This window comes from Triturus cristatus, chromosome 6 (assembly GCF_964204655.1).
Source record: "Triturus cristatus chromosome 6, aTriCri1.1, whole genome shotgun sequence".
In the NCBI taxonomy this organism is placed as follows: Eukaryota; Metazoa; Chordata; class Amphibia; order Caudata; family Salamandridae; genus Triturus; species Triturus cristatus.
Window position 1 is genome coordinate 187,405,162 of NC_140589.1, and position 19,941 is coordinate 187,425,102.

The following is a 19,941-nucleotide window of genomic DNA, read 5'->3' on the forward strand; positions in this document are numbered from 1 at the left end:
CTCGCGCGCCATCTTGCTCCTCCAGTTTAATTTTAATTTTAAATGCACAATCCAGGTACCAGTATCAATAGATTATTATCCCACCAATGAGTAAAATAAATCATGTACTTTAAAATCACCTATATACCAGTGATTAATTGAAGTATTCATTGAGGTACTAACTTATTTATGATCTTTTCCCACAATATAACATATTTATTTTTAATTTTTTTCAGGCCCAGGTATAGTGGGATCATTAGGGCACACCCCTATATGTTGATACATACTGAGTACCATGTAGCATTGAGAGTAATAAGTGGACACTTTAAGGATGGGCTTAATGGCAAAGGTACTCAGCTTCCCAAGAAGTAGAGCTCCAGAACTTTCGGGTCATTAAGTCACTGCTAATTAATCTCTATTCTTCAATATACATTTTATTTAATTAACTTCTTCATCCTAGGATGAAACTTCGGTGCCCAGTCCTTCGTTCCTTGTTGAAAATGTGATGAAGAATTGATTGTATTAACTTAGTGTTGAAGGATACACCACTTAAATGGATTATGGGGTGCTATGATGATCATTGATTTTTTAGATTTGTTTTTGACTTGGAAGAGTTGAAGCATTATTTGTCTCTAAATAGTGCAGTTTCTAAAGGTTGGCGATAAGCTATCTCTATATTGTAATAAAGGATGTGTATTAGCCTACATATTCATCTAATGCAGTAGTTGAACATGCATCTTAGATATGATTCTTGTCATATGATGGCTTTGGGTCTAATGTTCTTTTTTGCTAAGGCACTGCTTTCTCATTTGTGCATGTCTTGATAATGTATTGTGGAAAGATTTCTGGTTATTTACAAGCCTTAATCTATAGTTTGGAGCCCAACCACATTTAAACAATATTATTGGATAGTATTCTTCAGAGAAAAGTTCCTTACCCTTGGTAACAATACTTCTGGTGGCTAAATATTCTTGTTAATTTTTCATTTTATAACTATCCTTCCAGGAATTAAAATTGTCTGGAAATCTTTTCACTTGCATTCTCTCTCCATTACAATCACATAGGCATATTTCAGACACCAACCTATGTGCTGATGTCAGTTTCTAATAAAGTGCTTCCCAAACGTTTTACAACCATCACCCACTTTTTAGAACAACACATTTGGGAAACCACCGAGCTTTAACGGGCATGGGGTGGCAGATTTTTTAATGTAACTAAAGCACATTGTGGTAGCTCGCTATCATTTACAGACAACACATTTTGCCTTAAAATGGTCATTAGATTTGCACCAACATACCGTTTTACTGATAAAACAATATTGTACACAGGATTGTCCCATAATTCACTTTACTTAGTTTTTTTCTCTGACTGCAAATTTAGAGGAATTTGTAACCCCCCAGCCCCATGTTAAAAAACATAAACAGCACTTTATCAGAGGACAAAGCCTGACATTTGACCTCTGTCTTTGAAGCACAGCAAATGTGACAAGATAAATACATAATTGAAAAACATCTGTATTTATTACTAGAACTTTCACAACCCACAAAAAGCAGCACATAAACAGCTACATTGTGGGAAACACTGTTCTAATACTTTTTCTGTATCTCAGCAATGCGTCTTGATAGGCACTAAGAGAGTCTCAACAACTGTGACTGTAGAGTTTGGATACTTTGAGAACTGATTAATCATAGCACTAACTCAGCAGAGAAGAAGGGAAAGCAGTGATGAATCTGAAGGAAGATTATGTTTACACCGCGAATATATTTATTGGTAGTAAGTAAGATTTTCTTCTGATGAATACATATCACTGCTGACTGTGCAGCTTAAAAATGAGTTTAGCAACAGGCTCCAGGACGCGAGATAGAATAGTGCTGATTAATTATGGAGGAGATGCAACACAGCCCTGGTCATTTATCTATCACTGCATGCCTGAGCTACGAGGCAGAAACATTTCCAAAAGTATGCAAAGATGACCATGAGGTAACCTAGCAGATATCAGCCACCAGCAATGCCACTGATGAGTATAATTTTAGCAGCCATGTGGAATGGCCAAACATAGCAGATCTTAATACATGACCTGGTCATCCACTGTGTTCTAGTACATGTGGTTTATGTAGGAGACTGCACTCTTGGGGGCCTAGTCTGTGCTGCCACTCCTCTTTTTTGGAGGGATGAGCAGGAGATAAAAATGATGGAAGGGTGAATTTATGACCTGACCCTTTCTGCAGGGTTAGCCCAAAATATTTTGCCTTCACCCTCTTATTTTTCTGAATTAGTTGTTGTTGGTCTAAGGACTGCAACTTACCACTGCTAACCAGTACTTAAGTGTTTGTGCTCACTCCTTAAAACATGGCAAAATTGGGTTAGACCTGATTGGCATGTTTAATGTACCTATAAATCCTCAGTAAAGTGGTATGCCGCATATGTTATGTTATATCCTCTTTTATAGCGCACAGCTGCCCCAGCGAAGGGGCGTCCCGGCGCTGATAGCAGTGTCCGAAGAGAGCCAGGGCTGGACTGTAGGAAACAGGTGGGTTTTGATGGCTTTGCAGAAGGATGACAGGCAGTCTAAATGACGAATCTGCACAGGGAGGGAGTTCCATAACTTAGTGGCCAGATAGCGGAAGGACCTGCTCCCAGCCCTGGTGCGTTTCACTCGGGGAACAGTAGCCAGAATTTGCTCAGCAGTGCGTAGCTGGCGGGTGGGGACATAGGGGACCAGCAAATTGGATAGGATCTCAGGGGTGGAGAGTTTTACAATTTTAAAGGCTAAACACAGTGTCTTAAATTTGATCCTCTTGGAGATCGGAAGCCAGTGAAGGCGGCGTAGAGTGCACGACGCATAACATGTTCTGGGGAGTCTGAGCAGAACTCGGGCGGCTGCATTCTGGACTCATTGAAGGCGGTTCACTTCCGCCTTATTGGCACCTAACAGTAAGGAGTTGGCATAGTCAAGTCTCGACAAAATAGTCGCCTGGACTATCAGCTGACGTGTGGCTGGGTCAGAAAACCCTAATATAGGCCTCAGACCCCGTAGGAGTCCAAAGCAGGTGCCAGCGATCTTTTTAGTATGATCTTGAAATCCAAGAGTGGAGTCAAGCCAGATCCCTAGATTCTTCACCATCAACTTAGGGGTTGGGGCACAGCCCAAGGATACTGGCCACCACTGCGTACTCCAAAGCCCCTTGTCCTTCCCCACCAACAACACTTTAGACTTATTAGCGTTAAGCTGGAGGCAGTTCGTGGTCATCCAGCATGCGACCGCCTCTAGACCATTCCGGAACTGAATGGCATCCCGAGACTGGTCATCAGAAAGGGCCACCACCAGCTGGGTGTCATCAGCATAGGAGACCATGGTCAAACCGTGGTCCCGCGCGACTTCTGCCAGGGTAGGACATAGAGATTAAATAGAACCGGGCTTAACGTCGAGCCCTGGGGGACCCCCTGCTTGATGGAATGGACGTAAAAGAGGAAGGGAGGGACAGAGACCTGAAAAGATCTGTCGGACAAAAAGGACCGGAATCAATTCAGTGCCATGCCGACTACCCCTGCTTCCTCTAAACGGCGCAGGAGGATCTGATGGGAGACCGTGTCAAACGCGGCGCTCAGGTCAAGTAATATCAGCGCCGCCATTTGACCCTCATCCAGAATGGTCCGCAGATGTTCACTCACTGCTAATAGCGCTGTCTCAGTGCTATGACCGGCGGAAACCATTCTGGGAGTGGTCTAGGATCCTGCTGTTGTTCGAAAAAAAGTGAGCGAGGACTCTATTGGCGTGGGCCTCCGCGATTTTTGCAACCCAAGGCAGAAGAGAAATAGGTCAAAAAAATTCCGGCTTGGTGGGGTCCAGTGAGGGTTTTTTCAGAAGGGGGAGCACCTTTGCCTGCTTCCATGCCATAGGGACCACTGCCATGCTGAAAGAGGAGTTAATCGTCTGCCATAAGGGCGTAAGAAGTATAGGTAGACAGTCTCTAAATTGGGCCGGCCTCATGGGGTCCCGAGGGGAACCCGATTTGACCTTAGTGCTCAATGTCAGAAGCTCGTCCTGGGAGATGGAAGGTATTACTGCCAAAATGGTGATAGGCTTGGGTGCTGAAGGGGTCACCAAGTCAAGTTAACAACTGTGTTTTACTGAGAAACCTGCAACCCAGAGAGTTGACTGAAAACTATCCCCTTTCTAGCTGTAAATGTCAGAGCCCATCAAGCTAGCATAGAACAAAGAGGCCCAAAACATCAGGCCTTAGCACAGTTGCACTATATAGCATCCAAACAATAGTGCAAATAATCCAGATTATCCAACAGGGTGGCTACTTGGCCATTGACCTCCTTGCATGCCAAGATTTTATTAGATAAGGCAGAGACTGTGTTGTTATATTTGAACATAGGGTAGTTAGATCACCTTTGTACCAACTCTAGGTTTTCTTGGATCCATTCCATTTGGAAGTGGGGGGACTTGATTGTCTATAATACGTACGCTCTCATTATTTTACTGCTCTGCTCTTTTGCAGGAGGTCACCATATAGCTCCTTGTAGTTTTAGATAGAGAGGAAAGGAGTCTAGGGGTGATGTGTTACTTTGTTTGATGTCTCTAACTGTAGCCATGTGATTTATGATGGGGATATCTGTTAAGGGCAGTATTCTGAAAGGAATAAAGTTGGAGATTTGCATTTGTTTTTTCTTTATGAAAATGAGTTTCAAAATAGAGCCATTAATGGGACAGCGTAGGTAGAATGCAGTAGTAGGTTAATGTCCGACAAAAAGGATTTGAGGAGGGATGTGCGGGTGTCTTAGCCGTTTTGGAAATGGAGTTTGAAATTCCCCAAGAAAATGTGATCACTAGTGTAGATGAGTTGATCAGTGCTACAATTAAGAAAAGTATGGATTGAATTACTTATTTTTCCAGCCAGGAGAGAGTATTACATATTTAACCTCAATTGTTAAAAAAAATAATTTGTAATCACTAATGTGATGAATAGAGGGGTCTATTGATCTTATCTGTTTGTATCTAAGGAATATCTTGTGTAGCAGGTCAAACACTACACAAGTTTTCTGCTCTGCTGTGATAGATAATGCATCCTTGTAGTATGATAAGATCCAATAATGTTACTAAGGATGAACAGAACCAGGTTTCCTTGAGTGGAAAAGTATCATAGTCATAGCCTTAGATAAGGGCATCAGTCACATTAGAGTTTGGAATGGCAGCCTTCATTTGATATTTAAGAGATGACTCACTAAGTAGAGAGGTGATTACCCATTTTAGGTTTCTTGAGTAGATTGATTTTGGTTTGTGTTGAGGATGTCTAATTTTGGAGATTGTAGAAATAGAATGTGCTGTGACTTCTGATGGGCATTGTAAGGAACGTCTGTTTTTAGGAATGCTCCAGAGGATGGGGCTTTTCAGGGGTTATTGTGCTGAGTGTGGTGCAATGGGGTTCAAGGAAGTAATCCATGTGTAGGGAGGGCTTGGGGAAGAAAGAGAAAGAAACTGTCTTTTGCAGACCTTTTATTATCTCATATGCTTCACATTAATAACCAGCAGTTTGTTTGGGAGAATAAATATGAGATTTTAATTCTGGTCAATAGTGAGTGGTTGTAATAAAGTATGAGGCCAGCAGTAACAACACTCATGTGAATTATGCCTACGAGTAGCTTAGGCCTTCACTGGAGAGTCAGAATGTGTGCTGCTGTTTTAGTGTAAGCGGACTGGACTTGTAAGTTGTTTTTCTGGGCGAATTTCTATTAGGAAGTGATGGTGGCAACAGAGATTTGATCTTTAACAATATTTAATTCTGTCTCAGCGTGAGAGTAGCATTGTTACAGGCTAGCTTGAATTATGCTGGCTGTCTTCATTCCCAAGGGTATTTTTTTGTGACAATGATGAAATATGGAAATGAAAGAGAGTGAGACAAAGTGTTTTCTGTAGAGGTGATAGGCACCTTAATAAGATTCCTAGTCGTGGTGGTGGTGTTTAGTCCCAGATATCAAACAATGAGGTGAAGTTATGAAGGTTGATGTCTGTTAGTTAGATCATGAACTTTCCACTTATATGTAGGCTCATGTGTAACTCACATTTATGGCAATGTTAGCCTGAGATGGTGTGTTTTTTTAGTAAGGGATTTATATTCTCTATGAGTCTAAGAGGTAAAACAGAGCACGTCAGTTCAGTTCAAGTCAAGTCAACTTTTATTAGATTATTGGAAAATAATCTTAAAAGAAGAACGTACAAATTCAGTCAAGATAGAAGAAAACTTTAGAAATCCTTTGGTTAACCTTGGCACATTTAAAACAATATTGACCTACACCATCTGATTGCAGACTCTAAAAAACAGCCCACCAATCAGCAAACTTGTAAGTTGTGACGTATTCTTAAAAAGTAAATTCTAGGCTCACAATAATAAAATCTATAATTCCTAAGAGCTGTTATGTTTCATATAGGTACCTTAATATAGGCCCAGGTAATATCATATACCTTCACCTACATTATCTCTCTTATATTGCACAGTAACAAGCGTTTAGGATTCAACCTTTACCTAGTTCTAGTCCCAGGCACAGAAGGAGGGTTTTCACTGAACAATAGCGTCCTATAACTTCATCAATAGACTCATACAGTATGAATGAATATTCATAAGGGTTCTTGGAAACCAGAAAGAGGCTACACCTAGATAGGCATGGTAGGAGTACGCGCACACTTTTATCATGCATGTTATATTCATGTAGGCATTAAAGATTATTGCAAGATGGTACATTTTATGCTTAATTGTGCCACCTTTTGTGTCTTTGAATCAGTTTTAAACCTAGTATTGCAAGTATTCATTGTAAGACTGCACACAGTAAAACAAATTGCACACAATTAGTGTGGGGAAGTCTCGATCCGTGTTTACAATTGCCAGTATCAGCGCTTTTAATTCTGCAAACTGTTCTGTGCAGTCTTCTAGAGATTGCGTTTTGGTGCAACTTGGGTGGAACTTTCCATCCCGCATGCGACCTTTTCCACCGGTAGGCAATCCGCCTGATTGCCTACCGGGCGGAAAAGCATTTTATATGGTGGCGGTGTCTGGTAGACACCGCCATCCATATTAGTATGCAGGCAGGCGGTTTTTGCCATTGGGGGCCCGTAAGGGGCCCCCAGGGATCCTGGGGGGTGGGGGGTGCACATGGATAGGTACCCCCCGCAGTTCCATGCACAACATGCCATGTTGTGCATGGAACTGCACGACATGCCTTCTTGGCATTGTAGCGGGCCGTGCTGAGAGCACCGCCCACCATAATGTCAAGTATGCAGGATGTGCCCGCCAGTGTGGCGGGCGCATCCTAATGTCTGCAACAGGACCCCTGCACCGATGGCAGGCGGTCCCAGTCTCCGAGAGGATGGCGGGCGGACAAAGTGTGCCCGCCATCCTAATGACCCTCTATGTCTTGAAATGTGACATCTGCAAGCAGATGAAAGGCTCCATCATAACTTGCCCGGCACAGACACTGTTATTAAAATTAGACAAACTTTTGCTTGTGTGTATCTGGACCACTGCGCCCCTTTATAATCAGATGGGGCCTACAGGTAGTTGGGTCAATCATATATATGGGGTACAGCGAACTCTCAATAACCAGCCAAGAAGTTCTCTGGGGGTGTCACTCCATATGAGGTCTTTTTTTGGGACAAGAATGTGGGTACCTGATCTTGATTGTGAAGGCACAGTGGCGGATGAGAAACCATTTGATATCCATGATCGTTTGGCTGTTTTACAGGATCTAAATGAATCCAGGACACAACAAACATCCACCTGAAACAGACCACCACTGGGGAAGTCAAACCATTCACTGCAAGACCTGACTGGATCCCAAAAGTGGGGGATCTTGTCAGAGAAAAAATAGCGGATAAATAAGAATTTGGACCATCATACAGTAAGCCTGTACCTGTCCTAGCAATTCAAGGAACAAGAACTGTACTTCTACCGCCCCCTGCCGGAAAAAAGGAGAAACGATTTATCTCAATCGACTTAATCAAACCACACTATGTGGCCAATACTGAACAGTAGGCTTTGTGGACTCTGCTGTAGCAGACTCCCTCCTCTCGCTACAATTCAAGAAGTTTAAACTGAAAGACTCATCACGGTCGAAGAGCCTCCTGAATGGAAAGAAGGACTATGCAACCACGCTATTGAACTCATTCCCTTTGAACCCGAAGTTCACCTTCAAAATCAATCTCTAAATACCACACAAGTTGCAATAAGACCAAATACTGATGTTTACGTCAACATGCCTCGACAAGAGAAAACTACGATTTCAACAAATCCCGATGCAATTCCTGCAATTGATCAAACTGCTTCTGGCTGCTTCATAAACTTTGATACGTTTTCCTTGGATCCAAGTGAACCAGAAACAATGACAGCCCAACAAACACACAAGCAGCAGATTACAGACTTTCTGAACTTTCTCAAAAAGACTTACCCGGTATCGCCTTGGGTAGAACTCTGGGTAATCATTGGGATACTGTTTTTCTTTACTGGCTAAGCTTAGTTATAACTTTTAGCATGCTTATTAATGGATGATACCTTCAACAAAGACCTGCAGCCAAAAAAGTAAATTGGATTCTGAAGCCACATAAATCTTCTCATCGTGAACAAAGAAACTTGTCATCAGTGAAAATTACAGCATTTCCTATACCGGACGATATAGTTTGAGACAAGGTTGATTTCGATATATTCGGTCCAACTGAACTTCTCATGTAATTAAAATTTTATTGAGTGATACTATTACCTCTAGTACATTTTCTGATGTTTAGTGCTCTGAAACTGATAATAACATGTCTGTTATGTCTGCCGCATTTCCAAACACTGAAATGCTAGAAAGTATTTCAGACTATGACACTTTGTACTGTAACAACATTATGGTCAACATTTCTTGCACAAATCTATAACACCTGAAGGACGGGGCCCTCTAGGGCCACGCGGGTTACTCACAATCACTTGCTATGCCTTCCCAAAATGCCCATAATGGAAAACTACCGGCCTGAGCCGAACATGAACAAAGAGGCACAGTAGGATGAGTTCACACCTGCCAGTTGGGAACCTGCTATCAGGACTCCAAGGCCACAGTGCTGGGTCTCAGCATCTCCTAACGTGAGAGCAGAAGCTACACATTCAGATAAGCATTGTCAGGGCAAAACGGCCTATTCATTAGCAGGTTAGAAAACAGCCTTGAGCAACAGAGAAAAATAATAACGAAATACAGTGTTCTGCTGAGGCAAGCAATAGGAGAAACAAGGCCTAACTTGAGCCCAGTCTAAGCAGCCTTATAGGAATTACGAAATACAAAATGGAGTCACACTTGCTAACTGAAGCCTGCATATTATGTGGATAACACAGCAGGTTATATAACGTGGATGGGAATGATGTCTATTTAGCCACGCACTGCTAACCTAATATAGCATGAAACACGTGCATTGCAGGAATGGGAATTTTCAAATCCAACACACCAAGAACTGTTTGTGAGAAGTTGGTCTGGCATATGCTATCTCCTAGTTATAGGGGACACCTTGTACCAGTCCAATTCGACTCTTATTGATGATAGGTTTAAGACAACCTTTAAAGAAAGCTATCCTAGTGGTAGCTGTGGAGAGCAGCCTTCAGGCTAAGTCTTGAAGGAGTGTTAAGCTTATTGTTTTACCATAGATAACCTCTTGAATGACCAAATGAAAGAGTAGCCCACACAGGTATATATATAAAATATATGTATTTATTCTAGACAGAATCCCACAGTCTCTTTATGAGGCTAGTGGCAAAGTTACAATTCAAACAAGCATTTATAAACACAATAAATAGCACTGGAATCACAGGGCCCCAGGGGGGACCAAACCATATTTTAAAAAAGTGGTATAAGAACCACAACAATTCTACAGACAATGCCTAGGGCATTTAGGATCGCTGGCCCCTTAAGAATCCACCCCAGGTTATGAGGAAGGGCACCCACGGGAGGCGCGTGCAGTGGAAATAGCTGCTATCGGGATCTCTATTAAAGCCTATGGAGAATGTCGCGGTTTGATTTACACAGATTAAAGACACTTCTAGCAGGAGTTAAAAGTTAAAACTTTAGAGTTAAGCTTTTGAGGAGCCCACTACCACGAGAGTACCAAGGTACCACTGTTACCTGCCCCAGGGAAGCCAGGTGCATAGGTCGTTTTCGATGTCGGGTCGCGGGCTGATTTTCAATGGGAAAATGTTCAAAAGTGCTGCTAGCCAAAAGCGTCGATGATGCCGTGAAGATTGAGGTTGTAGAAGTTGTAGAGAAGAACCTGAAAGCAGAGGGGACAGAGTCTGGGTCACGGCACAGTGACCAGGGAACTCAAAGCAAAGAGCCCTTCAATGTCGGGTGCTTCAAGTGGAAAGAGGTGTAGCTTGGATCTTCAGCCACGGGCTCCGGGAGGCTTCAAGGAAGGCCAGCTTCTGGAGGGCGACTGTACCACATTGGATGAGGGTCGCTGCGGTGTTAGTGTCCGGATTGGATCCACTAAGCCTTGGCAACCGCAACCCACGCAAGATGAACAAATCAGCTACTGGTGCAGACCCACGAGGTCTGTGAGAGGTCTCCTTTGTAGAGACTGTAGAGCAGACCTGAAGCAACCAGGGGAACTCTTAGATGTCGAGATTGTCCTCCGCTCGGGCCCACAAGTCGAGAGACAAGGGACCGCAGAAGGCAGCAAAATGGAGTGTGTAAAAGGGAGCCCACGGGCCACCGGAGGGGGTTAGGGCGCTGATCTGTGGCACAAATGCTGCTTGGAGGTTGGCTCAATAATGGGCCCAAGCACAACCTTCCCACTTGTCAGGGTCATGTGCAACGCAAGAGGTGGCTGGTGTCCTGGGGTATTGGGAATCTCGGCACCCACGCGGTTCACGGTGCTCAGGTTCGCTGTGCACAATCACTGGCCTCTGAGATGCTTACGAAACCCACCTCAAGGGTGCTGGAAGTCGTCGAAGTCCCTAGCAGCAGCGAGGTTCCAACCGGGTCACTTGCAGTGTTTCAGTTGCCTGCCAAGCAGTGGGGTAACTCCTTTACCCCAAGGGAGATTTCTTCCGTCAGCTGGGCAGCAGCAAGTCGAGGTTCAAGACTGTAAAGTTCAAGATTAATCTGAGGCTCTGAGGCCACGTTATTCACCTTTATCCCCAAGATTATGGGAGTGTCCAAAGTAGTGTCCACCAATGAGTGGTGAGGCGGGAAAGGGTGGATACACCCTCTCCCCTTTGTGTGTTTCCCGCCTGGGCGAGGGGCAGGATGCCCCTGAACCGGTTCCAAGCGGTGTATGCAGAATGCAGGCGCTGTAGCTGCCTACGTGCAACTCTGAAAGGACATTTGGTGCACCCACCCTGTTCCAATCCACATATCCTGTCTGGGGAGATGCTAACACCTCCCTGCCACAGGAGCCCTATTGTCCATCTGGCGAGGCTGGGATTTTCCCCAGCAACAGCCAGCCAGAATCGTGTGGGTGGCGGGTAGTAGCCATTTTGTACTACGTGTGCACTTTTAAATTGGTGTCTAAATTCTGCCGCTTTTCCCATATTGCCCCTCTAGCAGGGGGGAATCGTGCCCTCATGCCCATAGCTGGACTGGGGGTATGATTCCTACATGTTTGACACCAGACACGATATGGCTCTGTGTAGCCATTCTCAAGTTATCGCGTTATCGCAATAGACTTATAATGCGGTTAAGAGTATATGGTATGGCTACACTACAAACAACCCAGCAATGGTTTTACGAAGGTTGCAGAGGGGCCCTACTCAGGTAGGGGTCTCCCCTCACACATACCTCAGCACCCTGCCTTGTAGGATTACCAAGGCCTGCTATAGGGGTGACCTATGAGAGTATATGTGTTGTAATGGGGTGGGATATAGGGTACCTATATCCCTGTAAGGGGTGCTAGCACCACCTTACCCAGACTACAGTAGTGGTCTGGTGGTGTCAGTTTGTATGGCTGTCCCAGGGTGGCACAATAAGTGCTGCAGCCCTGGTAGGCCTACTGAGGGACCCATGCCCTGGGTACCCAGGGTACCATCTACAAGGGACTGTCAGGGCATCCTCAGCATCCAATTGGTTTGTACCTAGGGTACTTACATCAGTTTTGGGGAGAAAGCAGATAGGCTGGGGTCCTGGATAGCAGGATCCCAGCCAGACTAGTCAAAAACCGCTCAAATACCAGGCAAAAAGTTGGGGGCAACCATTAGTCAGATTCCACCTTCCTACACTGTTTTTCGGTATCACCAGTGGGAACATTGCCCTACACCACCAAAAGGTAGTTCGCAAACACTTGCACAGAAATTCTCACATTTTTCAGGGTTTATCACTTCTGACCAGACGTAATTTTATTATAAAATCGCATCCACATCAGTACAGAAAATTATGTTGACTAACACCAAACAGATTTACTCTGCTTCCTTTAGCGCCTGATTGTCTGTATAGGGTTTTGACCTATGGAAGGACATGATAGACTTAAAATCAGTCTGGGGTTCTAGGGACTGGCAAGTCCAGGGAACAGAAGCGCTATTTAGAGCATGTATCATTCCACAGCAGATTATATTTTTAAATGACACTGCAACAGACGTTCTGTCTTGGACTAGCCAAGAACGAGGACCTGAACACACCTCGGTTTCCACCACCATCACAGATGGATGGGAGGCAAAATTCAACTTCACAAGAAGGGGTAGAAGTAAATGACATTTTTCGGTACAATAGATCAGATCCTAAATGGAAAGGATGGTTGGTTTGGCCCATAGACACAAGCAGATGTCAGCATAGATTCTTGGGTACCACCGAAGGGTTCAGCATCCATAGGCCAGATCCACGCTATGTACAAAGAGAACATCCAGGGGTAGTGACATCCTACAGTGTTGGAAAGTTGTGCCTTTTACAGCAAACTGTGCCCTTAACCTCCACCATGTAGACCCTTGATCTTCAAATTGCAAGGAACTTGGCTGAGATACAGGCACTCATACATACAAACTGCCAGGCTCATTTCACAAAAATGGTGGGACGTATCTTTAATGTGTCTGATACGAGTGGTATTGTACACCTATTTAAGACTATAGGGTCAGAATTTCCAAGCACTTTTCAGACAGTCCTCGGTGTTATTCCAAACTTTATACACTCTGTATTGGAAAGTATTTTTGGAGGTCTTCCGCTGATCCTACTCTCAGTAGCAGGTATCCTGATTGTTATGTTTCTGCTACTCAATGGATGCCCAATCACCAACAAGATGGCAAAAGCACTCCTGGAGCGTAAATACCATGAACGCATGGTACAACATCTGGGCACACCTCATCTGCAGGAACTGAGCACCTCATGGTTCCTATTGTTTAGACCAGTCTGTATGGACTACATCTTACCTGTATTTCAATGCGTGTTTTGCGGAGAAAAATGCGTGTTAGATATCTGTCTGACACTTCCATCGTCCATGCCACCGGACATGAATACTATGCTGGAACCCATGATGGCCCATGCTCGGCAATGTCCCCAGCGTATTCTTATCTTGATGGCTGCATTCCTCAAGAACCCGCAGGTGCCTTTTGCTACAACTGGGTTGAGCATCAGCTCTTCCACCAGCACTCAGGTATTGACTACAGCACCAGCTGCCTCTGCACCAACTATTGGTATCATTTGTGTTCTATTGACGTGCTCTGCGAGGTGTTACCGGGATTGTCCTCTGCAACAGCGAGCAACGGCGATGTTATGTCTCCCAGCCAGGACACTTAATCTATAATTGGCTCATCATGTGCTGTGAAATAATTTGTTGTTTTCCTTTTTGTTTGAAAACTCAACTAAATTTGGAACATTTCCTTTAATTAACACTTTTGCTGGGAAAGCATGGCCTTCTGACCCTTTTACTTGTTCGACTTATATAAACAAACTCAACTAGGACTTTGGCTTAGAGTGACCTTTGCAATACTAACTTTCAAAAACAATTTTTTCTTCCCCCATTAGACTATTGTTTAAAGGGTTTTAAAGACAATGTTTTATGAATCTCACTGATAGTTTTATGTTCTGCTACCTAGTAAAAAGAGTAGTTCACTAGCATTTTTATCATTGTTGATTGTTTGAAAGAGGAGTGGGTGTTATGTTTCATATAGCTACCCTAATATCATACACGTTCACCAACATTATCTGCCTTATACTACACAGTAACGAGCATTTAGGATTGAACCTTCACCTAGTTCTAGTCCTGGGTGCAGAAGGAGGGTTTTCACTGAACAATAGCATCCTATAACTTCATCAATAGACTCATACAGTATGAATGAATATTCATAAGGTTTTTGGAAACCAGGCAGAGGCTACACCACCTACATAATATCTACGTACAAGGTTCATCCCATATGTCATCCTCAAATCCACCAATGGCTAATACAAGAAACAAGGGACCAAGAAACCCTAGATACTCTCTGTATAAATACAGCATATTTTGCTAGGGTTATAGGAGGACACAGAGTCTTCCAGGCCGACATACTGACCAGAGAGGCTGTGGCTCCTGCATGCAGATGCTCCAGCTGACAGTGGCCTAACAAATCCCTTGCAGGGTGTCCAACTCGAGACCAGGACGGGGACCCACACTCTCCCACTTCAGGTAATGGGGTGAGACTAAATCTTAGAGGGATTCTTGGTGTCACACCTACCCACATGCTGGGTACACTTAGGTACATCTAGATAGGCATCGTAGGAGTACGCGCACCCTTTTATCATGCATTTTATATTCATGTAATCATTCATGATTATTGTAAGATGGTAGAACTATACTATCCTTTTATTTTCACTATACTGCTAATCATATATATCTGCTACTGTCTAACAGATGTTGCAGAACTTCTATTTTACACTAGAAGAACAACTGTGCAATAAATTCCCATTGTATCACGCCCGACTGTTTCTTCTGTGTAACTCTCTGAGACCGAATAAGTGAGCATGAGTGACTGAGCGACAAGTAGCACATTGTTTTCATGATCCTGGGGGATCAGGGTTGTCATGTCCTGAGGTCGCCAGAAACTATTTTCTCCCTGATAAGAGTAGATTGTAGTTGCACTGTGAGCTAGCTAAATCAGAAAGGCTAACATTCTCAGTGGGGGTGCTCAGAGTCAGTCTGCCACCAATCCAAACGTGCAGATCCCGTATGGGTAATACAGGAATTACACGACAGAGCAGGCAGTACCCAGCAAAGGTATCCAATAAACTGGTAAATTTTTCAAATGAATACATTCCTTAATAGGCCCAACAGATTATTGTAAACGTGTTTTTCCCAGGGGTTAGAAATCTGTGTTAAATGCAATTCCATGTCCTCAGTAGTTGGTCAGTTACACAATCTGTTATGGATGGTTTTTGTAACTTAATTGTGACTCTGGAAAGAGTCATATACTCTCTAAAGCAACTTTTGACCACCCATGATTTCTCACTGATGGTAAACACATTCCAAATATTATAGGTCTGGTCTACCTATAATATTTGCTATGTGTTTAATATACTGAAATCAAGGAATTGTGCACCTAAAATCACCGCTAAGCAGTCATCCAATATGACTTTGTTAGTTGGGGCATTTGACAAAACTGATAGCCAATAGTAGATTTGGGACAGATTTTATATGGTATTTCACATAGTCTAAACCCAGCTCCTTGTGAAGGAAAATATAGGGACTGCTGTGTAGCAGCACAATGAGTTCCTGCAAAAAAAAATTTCCTTCCCCTTGAAGCTATTTGTGGACAGTAGCACCAAGTAGCTGCTACATAAACTAAGATTTGGTGGGTGCTTCAGTTTATATATATCCAGAAAAACCTTGGTCAGCTTGTTGCCTATGTTCTGAGCAAAGTTAAACATACTGCCTACCCATTGGCCAAACCTTCAGCACCAGATTGCAAAACATTGTGACCAAGAACTCCAAGAATCAAATGTTAAACCTAAGAAGGGAAAGTAATGTATCACCCCAATTGTATTTCTCTAGATGGAAATGGCTCTGGTCTTGCAGATCTTTGGGCCACATTCCATATCAAATATTTTAGCAAAATATGTCTGGAGATGTCAGAGGCGTCCTTTTATTGCGAACACACAGGAGTAGAATGACGCTAGCTCCCAATGCCCTTCTCGGAACTTTCCCCACCAGGCTTCTTTAATTTCACCTTAGTAAGTGAGTACCGAGGGGGGAAAGGGGATGGGACAAAGAAGAGACAGCTCCAAAACACTGCGGTTCAGCACGAACCTCCTTCCTCTCTGGTAGTGTCTGCTGCAAACATGACATGAATCAAATGGCGAAACTACTATAACTTACTTGCGTTTTAAATCTAAGATAACTTATCTTACCAGGAAGTGTTTTTTGACTTGCCCCTCTTCTACTTCTCAACTTCGTTGTATGTGTCTGGAGAGAAGTTTAACTCTATGTTTGTTCTATCTTCACAGGAAGCCATGTATTCCCTGCTCTATGGAAAATGAGAAGACAAGGTGAGTGTGCATCGTTGTTTTTTACATAATCTGTGAATTGCGTCTTTTCCTTTTCACTATGTATACTCACTGGATAGTTATAGAGTTGTATTTTATAATTGGAGTCTATTGGTAAACAGTTCCAGAGTATTCTCTTGCCTTCTTTTGGAACTATACTTAACTTGGTTTAATATTTTCAGATGTAAGAAAAGACCCCCACGTTATTATAGGTTTAGCCAACCGAGAAGGTATTTATGACTTAAAGCGGACCGGCAAGCATCCACAGTCTTTAAAGTTTAGAAATGTTGAAGCAAGCAAGAATATTTCCTCAACTTCAGAAGATTGCTTCAAACGTGACCTTATCTATTTAATGGTTTTATTATTGCCAGCTGGTGTTTCTGTCAGAGCGAGAAAAGCCTTTATTTTAAGCTCACTTGTAACATTTAGCCAACAAGAATTCCTGTCAGACAAGCAAGACGTTAATGAATTAATTCTCTTGCGTGTGTTAAATCTCTTCCTCTGAACAAAGGCACCAAGACTCTGTGCCTGAAATGCTCTTCGTTTATGCAACTATTTTACACTGAGTGAATTATTTGTAAACGCGGCGAAAATGAAAGTAATCGCCTGCGTTTCTTTCCAAATGCTTCAACCACAGTTTTCTTTTAATTAATTCAAAAAGCCTTCTGCTGGAGGATTTTCGTAAATTAATCGTTGTTCACAGTTTTTGTTTCTGCAGGTATATGATAATTATATTTAGACTTATCACCTGACGAGTTTTGAATATTCAATACTAATTCAGAAATGCTCAATTAAATTTTAATATTTCACACTGACCTTAGATTTTAACCGACGAAACTAACCCCGAGAATGACGCCACTACCCTGACTAACTTCCTCGACGCAAGACACAGGTGCTGCTCCTGAAGAATCTTCGGTGAAGTGCACCATGGAATGTTTGAGCACACCTCACCAACTGTCATTCACTGCAAGACTAGACTGCTAAAGAGCAATATGCTATTGCAGCAAGTTGGCAGCCATGTTGGAATTTCTACGATGCCAACAAGCACTCCAACTCAAAGGATTGACAGCTTTCTCAGTTTGTAATGAGAGCATAGAGGCCACGGAAGCAGAGGGAGGAGGAAACCTTCCGTGATTCCTGACAGGAGATAAAGATTGCCTATAAAGAAGACAAAGTTATTAATCCCACTCCTAATGCAATTGGGGTCCAAGAGATTAAAATCGCATCATCTGAAAAAAGTGCAGCTATGGTGTTAGAATTTACCTTGGGCATATTTTATTCATTACTAATAAGAAATGTGTTAAGGTTGTTGATTATAGAAGGAACGAAATAGGAGTGAGGATACATCCAATCCAATCCAAAACAGCTTTATTCGACAAAAGTCATAAAAGCAATATAAGACAAGTACAGGACTTACACAATCATTAACAACATTAACAATGCATAAAAGGCCAAAATAAAACAATGTACAAGGTTACTTTAAAATCAGATACAGTAAAAAAAAAAAAAGCCCTCATAAAAATGTATACAAAAGTTAAAATACATACAAAGCTATACAGTTTCGAAGTAGATCGTGAAGGGAAACATCTGGCACAACTGGCACATTACTGGCGTATACTCTGGTTTCTTATAATCCATGCCCACCCCAGGAATTTAGCCACAGCCACAACAATGACTGGGTCAGTACTAGTACGGAGAATTCTTCCTGCTTCACCACTTTGTCTAGTGCCCAATAATTTGCAAATAGGTCTCAACCAAACACGCCTTAGAACCAAATAGGCAGGGCATGCAAAAAACATATGGGCAATTGTTTCTTCGTGGGACTTACAAACAGAGCATAGATTATTACTATTAATGTCCCACCGAGCAGTGAATGATCTTATAGGCAGCGATCCCACCCGCATCTGGAAATATAATTTCCTGTCTAGTACTTTCGTAACAAGGTCCCAGAAGAATTCTAATCTTGGAGCGGGTTTTATGTTCAAAAAACCATCAGATAGAGAAAGGGAGTTACTATCTGACAATACCTTAGCGTTAACCAACTCCCAATATTTCTCCTTCAACAATGTTTTTGATGGGAAAAAGGCACCCGAGGGATTCTCCCAAAGATCACTCATTCCCAGAGCCACAAGAGATCTTCTAAGTTCTTTGAACCATCCAATATTATGGGAACCAACCAAGGACATTACATCAAGAAAGCCCTCTGCATACTGGGCTAATGCCGGGGTTGTCCACAATCAACACCAATAGAGGATGGGACGTAATCTAGCTGTATCTGCAATGGGATTCTTTCCCAGGTCATGTCTTAGGGGAACTATGGGTGTGCTCTGTGGGAGAGAAGTGCTACTACGTAGTAACTTGTTTTCCGAGATGGTTAAGGAAGACAAGTTCTCGTATCCCCACAGTTCGGCACCATAGAGTGCTGCACTTACAGCTTTGGCACTATAAACCTGGAGCACGGGTCTAATCGGTTTCGTTAAAGATTTTTTGAATTCGCCAAATATTGCTCCTGCAAGCTGCCTATGTTTTAAGGTAGCCAATTCCTTCTGATGTTTCCACTTAAGATTGTTTTGTATGTTGACCCCTAAATAGTTAAAAGCCTGTACTTGCTCTAAGGATTGGTTGAACAATAAAAATTTATTTTTAAACAATCTGTGTGGACTGAAAGCCATGAGCTTGGTTTTTTTTACGTTAACTTCAAGGCCACGTTCCACACAGAAATTCTCAAAGATGTCTAATGTACGCTGGAGACCGCAAGGTGTCTTAGCAATTAGCTAAGCGTATCATCCGCGAACATTAAAATTGGGATTTTTGTGTCGGCGAGAGTAGGGGCGTCAGTGTTCGCTTTTATAAGGCATTCAGCTATATCATTAATGTATAGTGAAAATAAAGTTGGGGCCATTGCACAGCCTTGTCTAACCCCCCTTTGCACCGGGAAGTCCTCTGTCATCATACCCTGACCCCCCCACCTAATTCTAGCAGAGTTGTCATCGTAGAGCCCCTCTATTAAGGACAACAGTCCACGGTGAAGACCCAGATCTTTCAACGTCATACAAAGTTTGGGACGGGGGACTAGATTAAAGGCAGCCCTTAGGTCCACAAACACAGCATACAGATTCCCCTTGCCCAGAATCACAATTTTCCAATAGAGGAGAACAAAGCGGAATACATGGTCAACAGTACTTATATGCTGTCGGAATCCTGCCTGGAATGGGGACAAGATGTTATTTGTTGCTATCCAAGAGTGAACACGATTTAAAATCAGCCTGCCTATAATCTTCTGGATAGCATCGATCAGGCTAATAGGCCTATAGTTCTCTGGAAGCGACCGATCCCCCTTTCTGTAAACCAGGATTATCTCAGCCGCTTTCCATGAACTAGGAATTGGCGCACCCTGCGCCAACGCATTAGCAATCAATTGGATGTATCTCCCCCATTTAACCTTATCATATAGGAAGACATCCGCTGGAACCCCATCCGGGCCAGGGGCCTTTCCAGACGCCACAC

The 19,941-nt window shown here is 43.0% G+C and overlaps 1 protein-coding gene across 9 annotated transcripts in view; it reads left to right on the top strand.

Moving 5' to 3' along the window:
- LOC146816608 (cysteine-rich secretory protein 2-like) overlaps positions 1 to 19,941 on the top strand; it is a 387,915-nt gene that overhangs the window by 354,431 nt on the left and 13,543 nt on the right. For all 9 annotated transcript variants that reach the window (XM_085610479.1, XM_085610484.1, XM_085610482.1 and 6 more), the window contains one exon: positions 16,396 to 16,437. In XM_085610479.1, the coding sequence (XP_085466605.1) occupies positions 16,396 to 16,437 (42 nt within the window). The remainder of the gene's footprint in view (positions 1 to 16,395; positions 16,438 to 19,941) is intronic.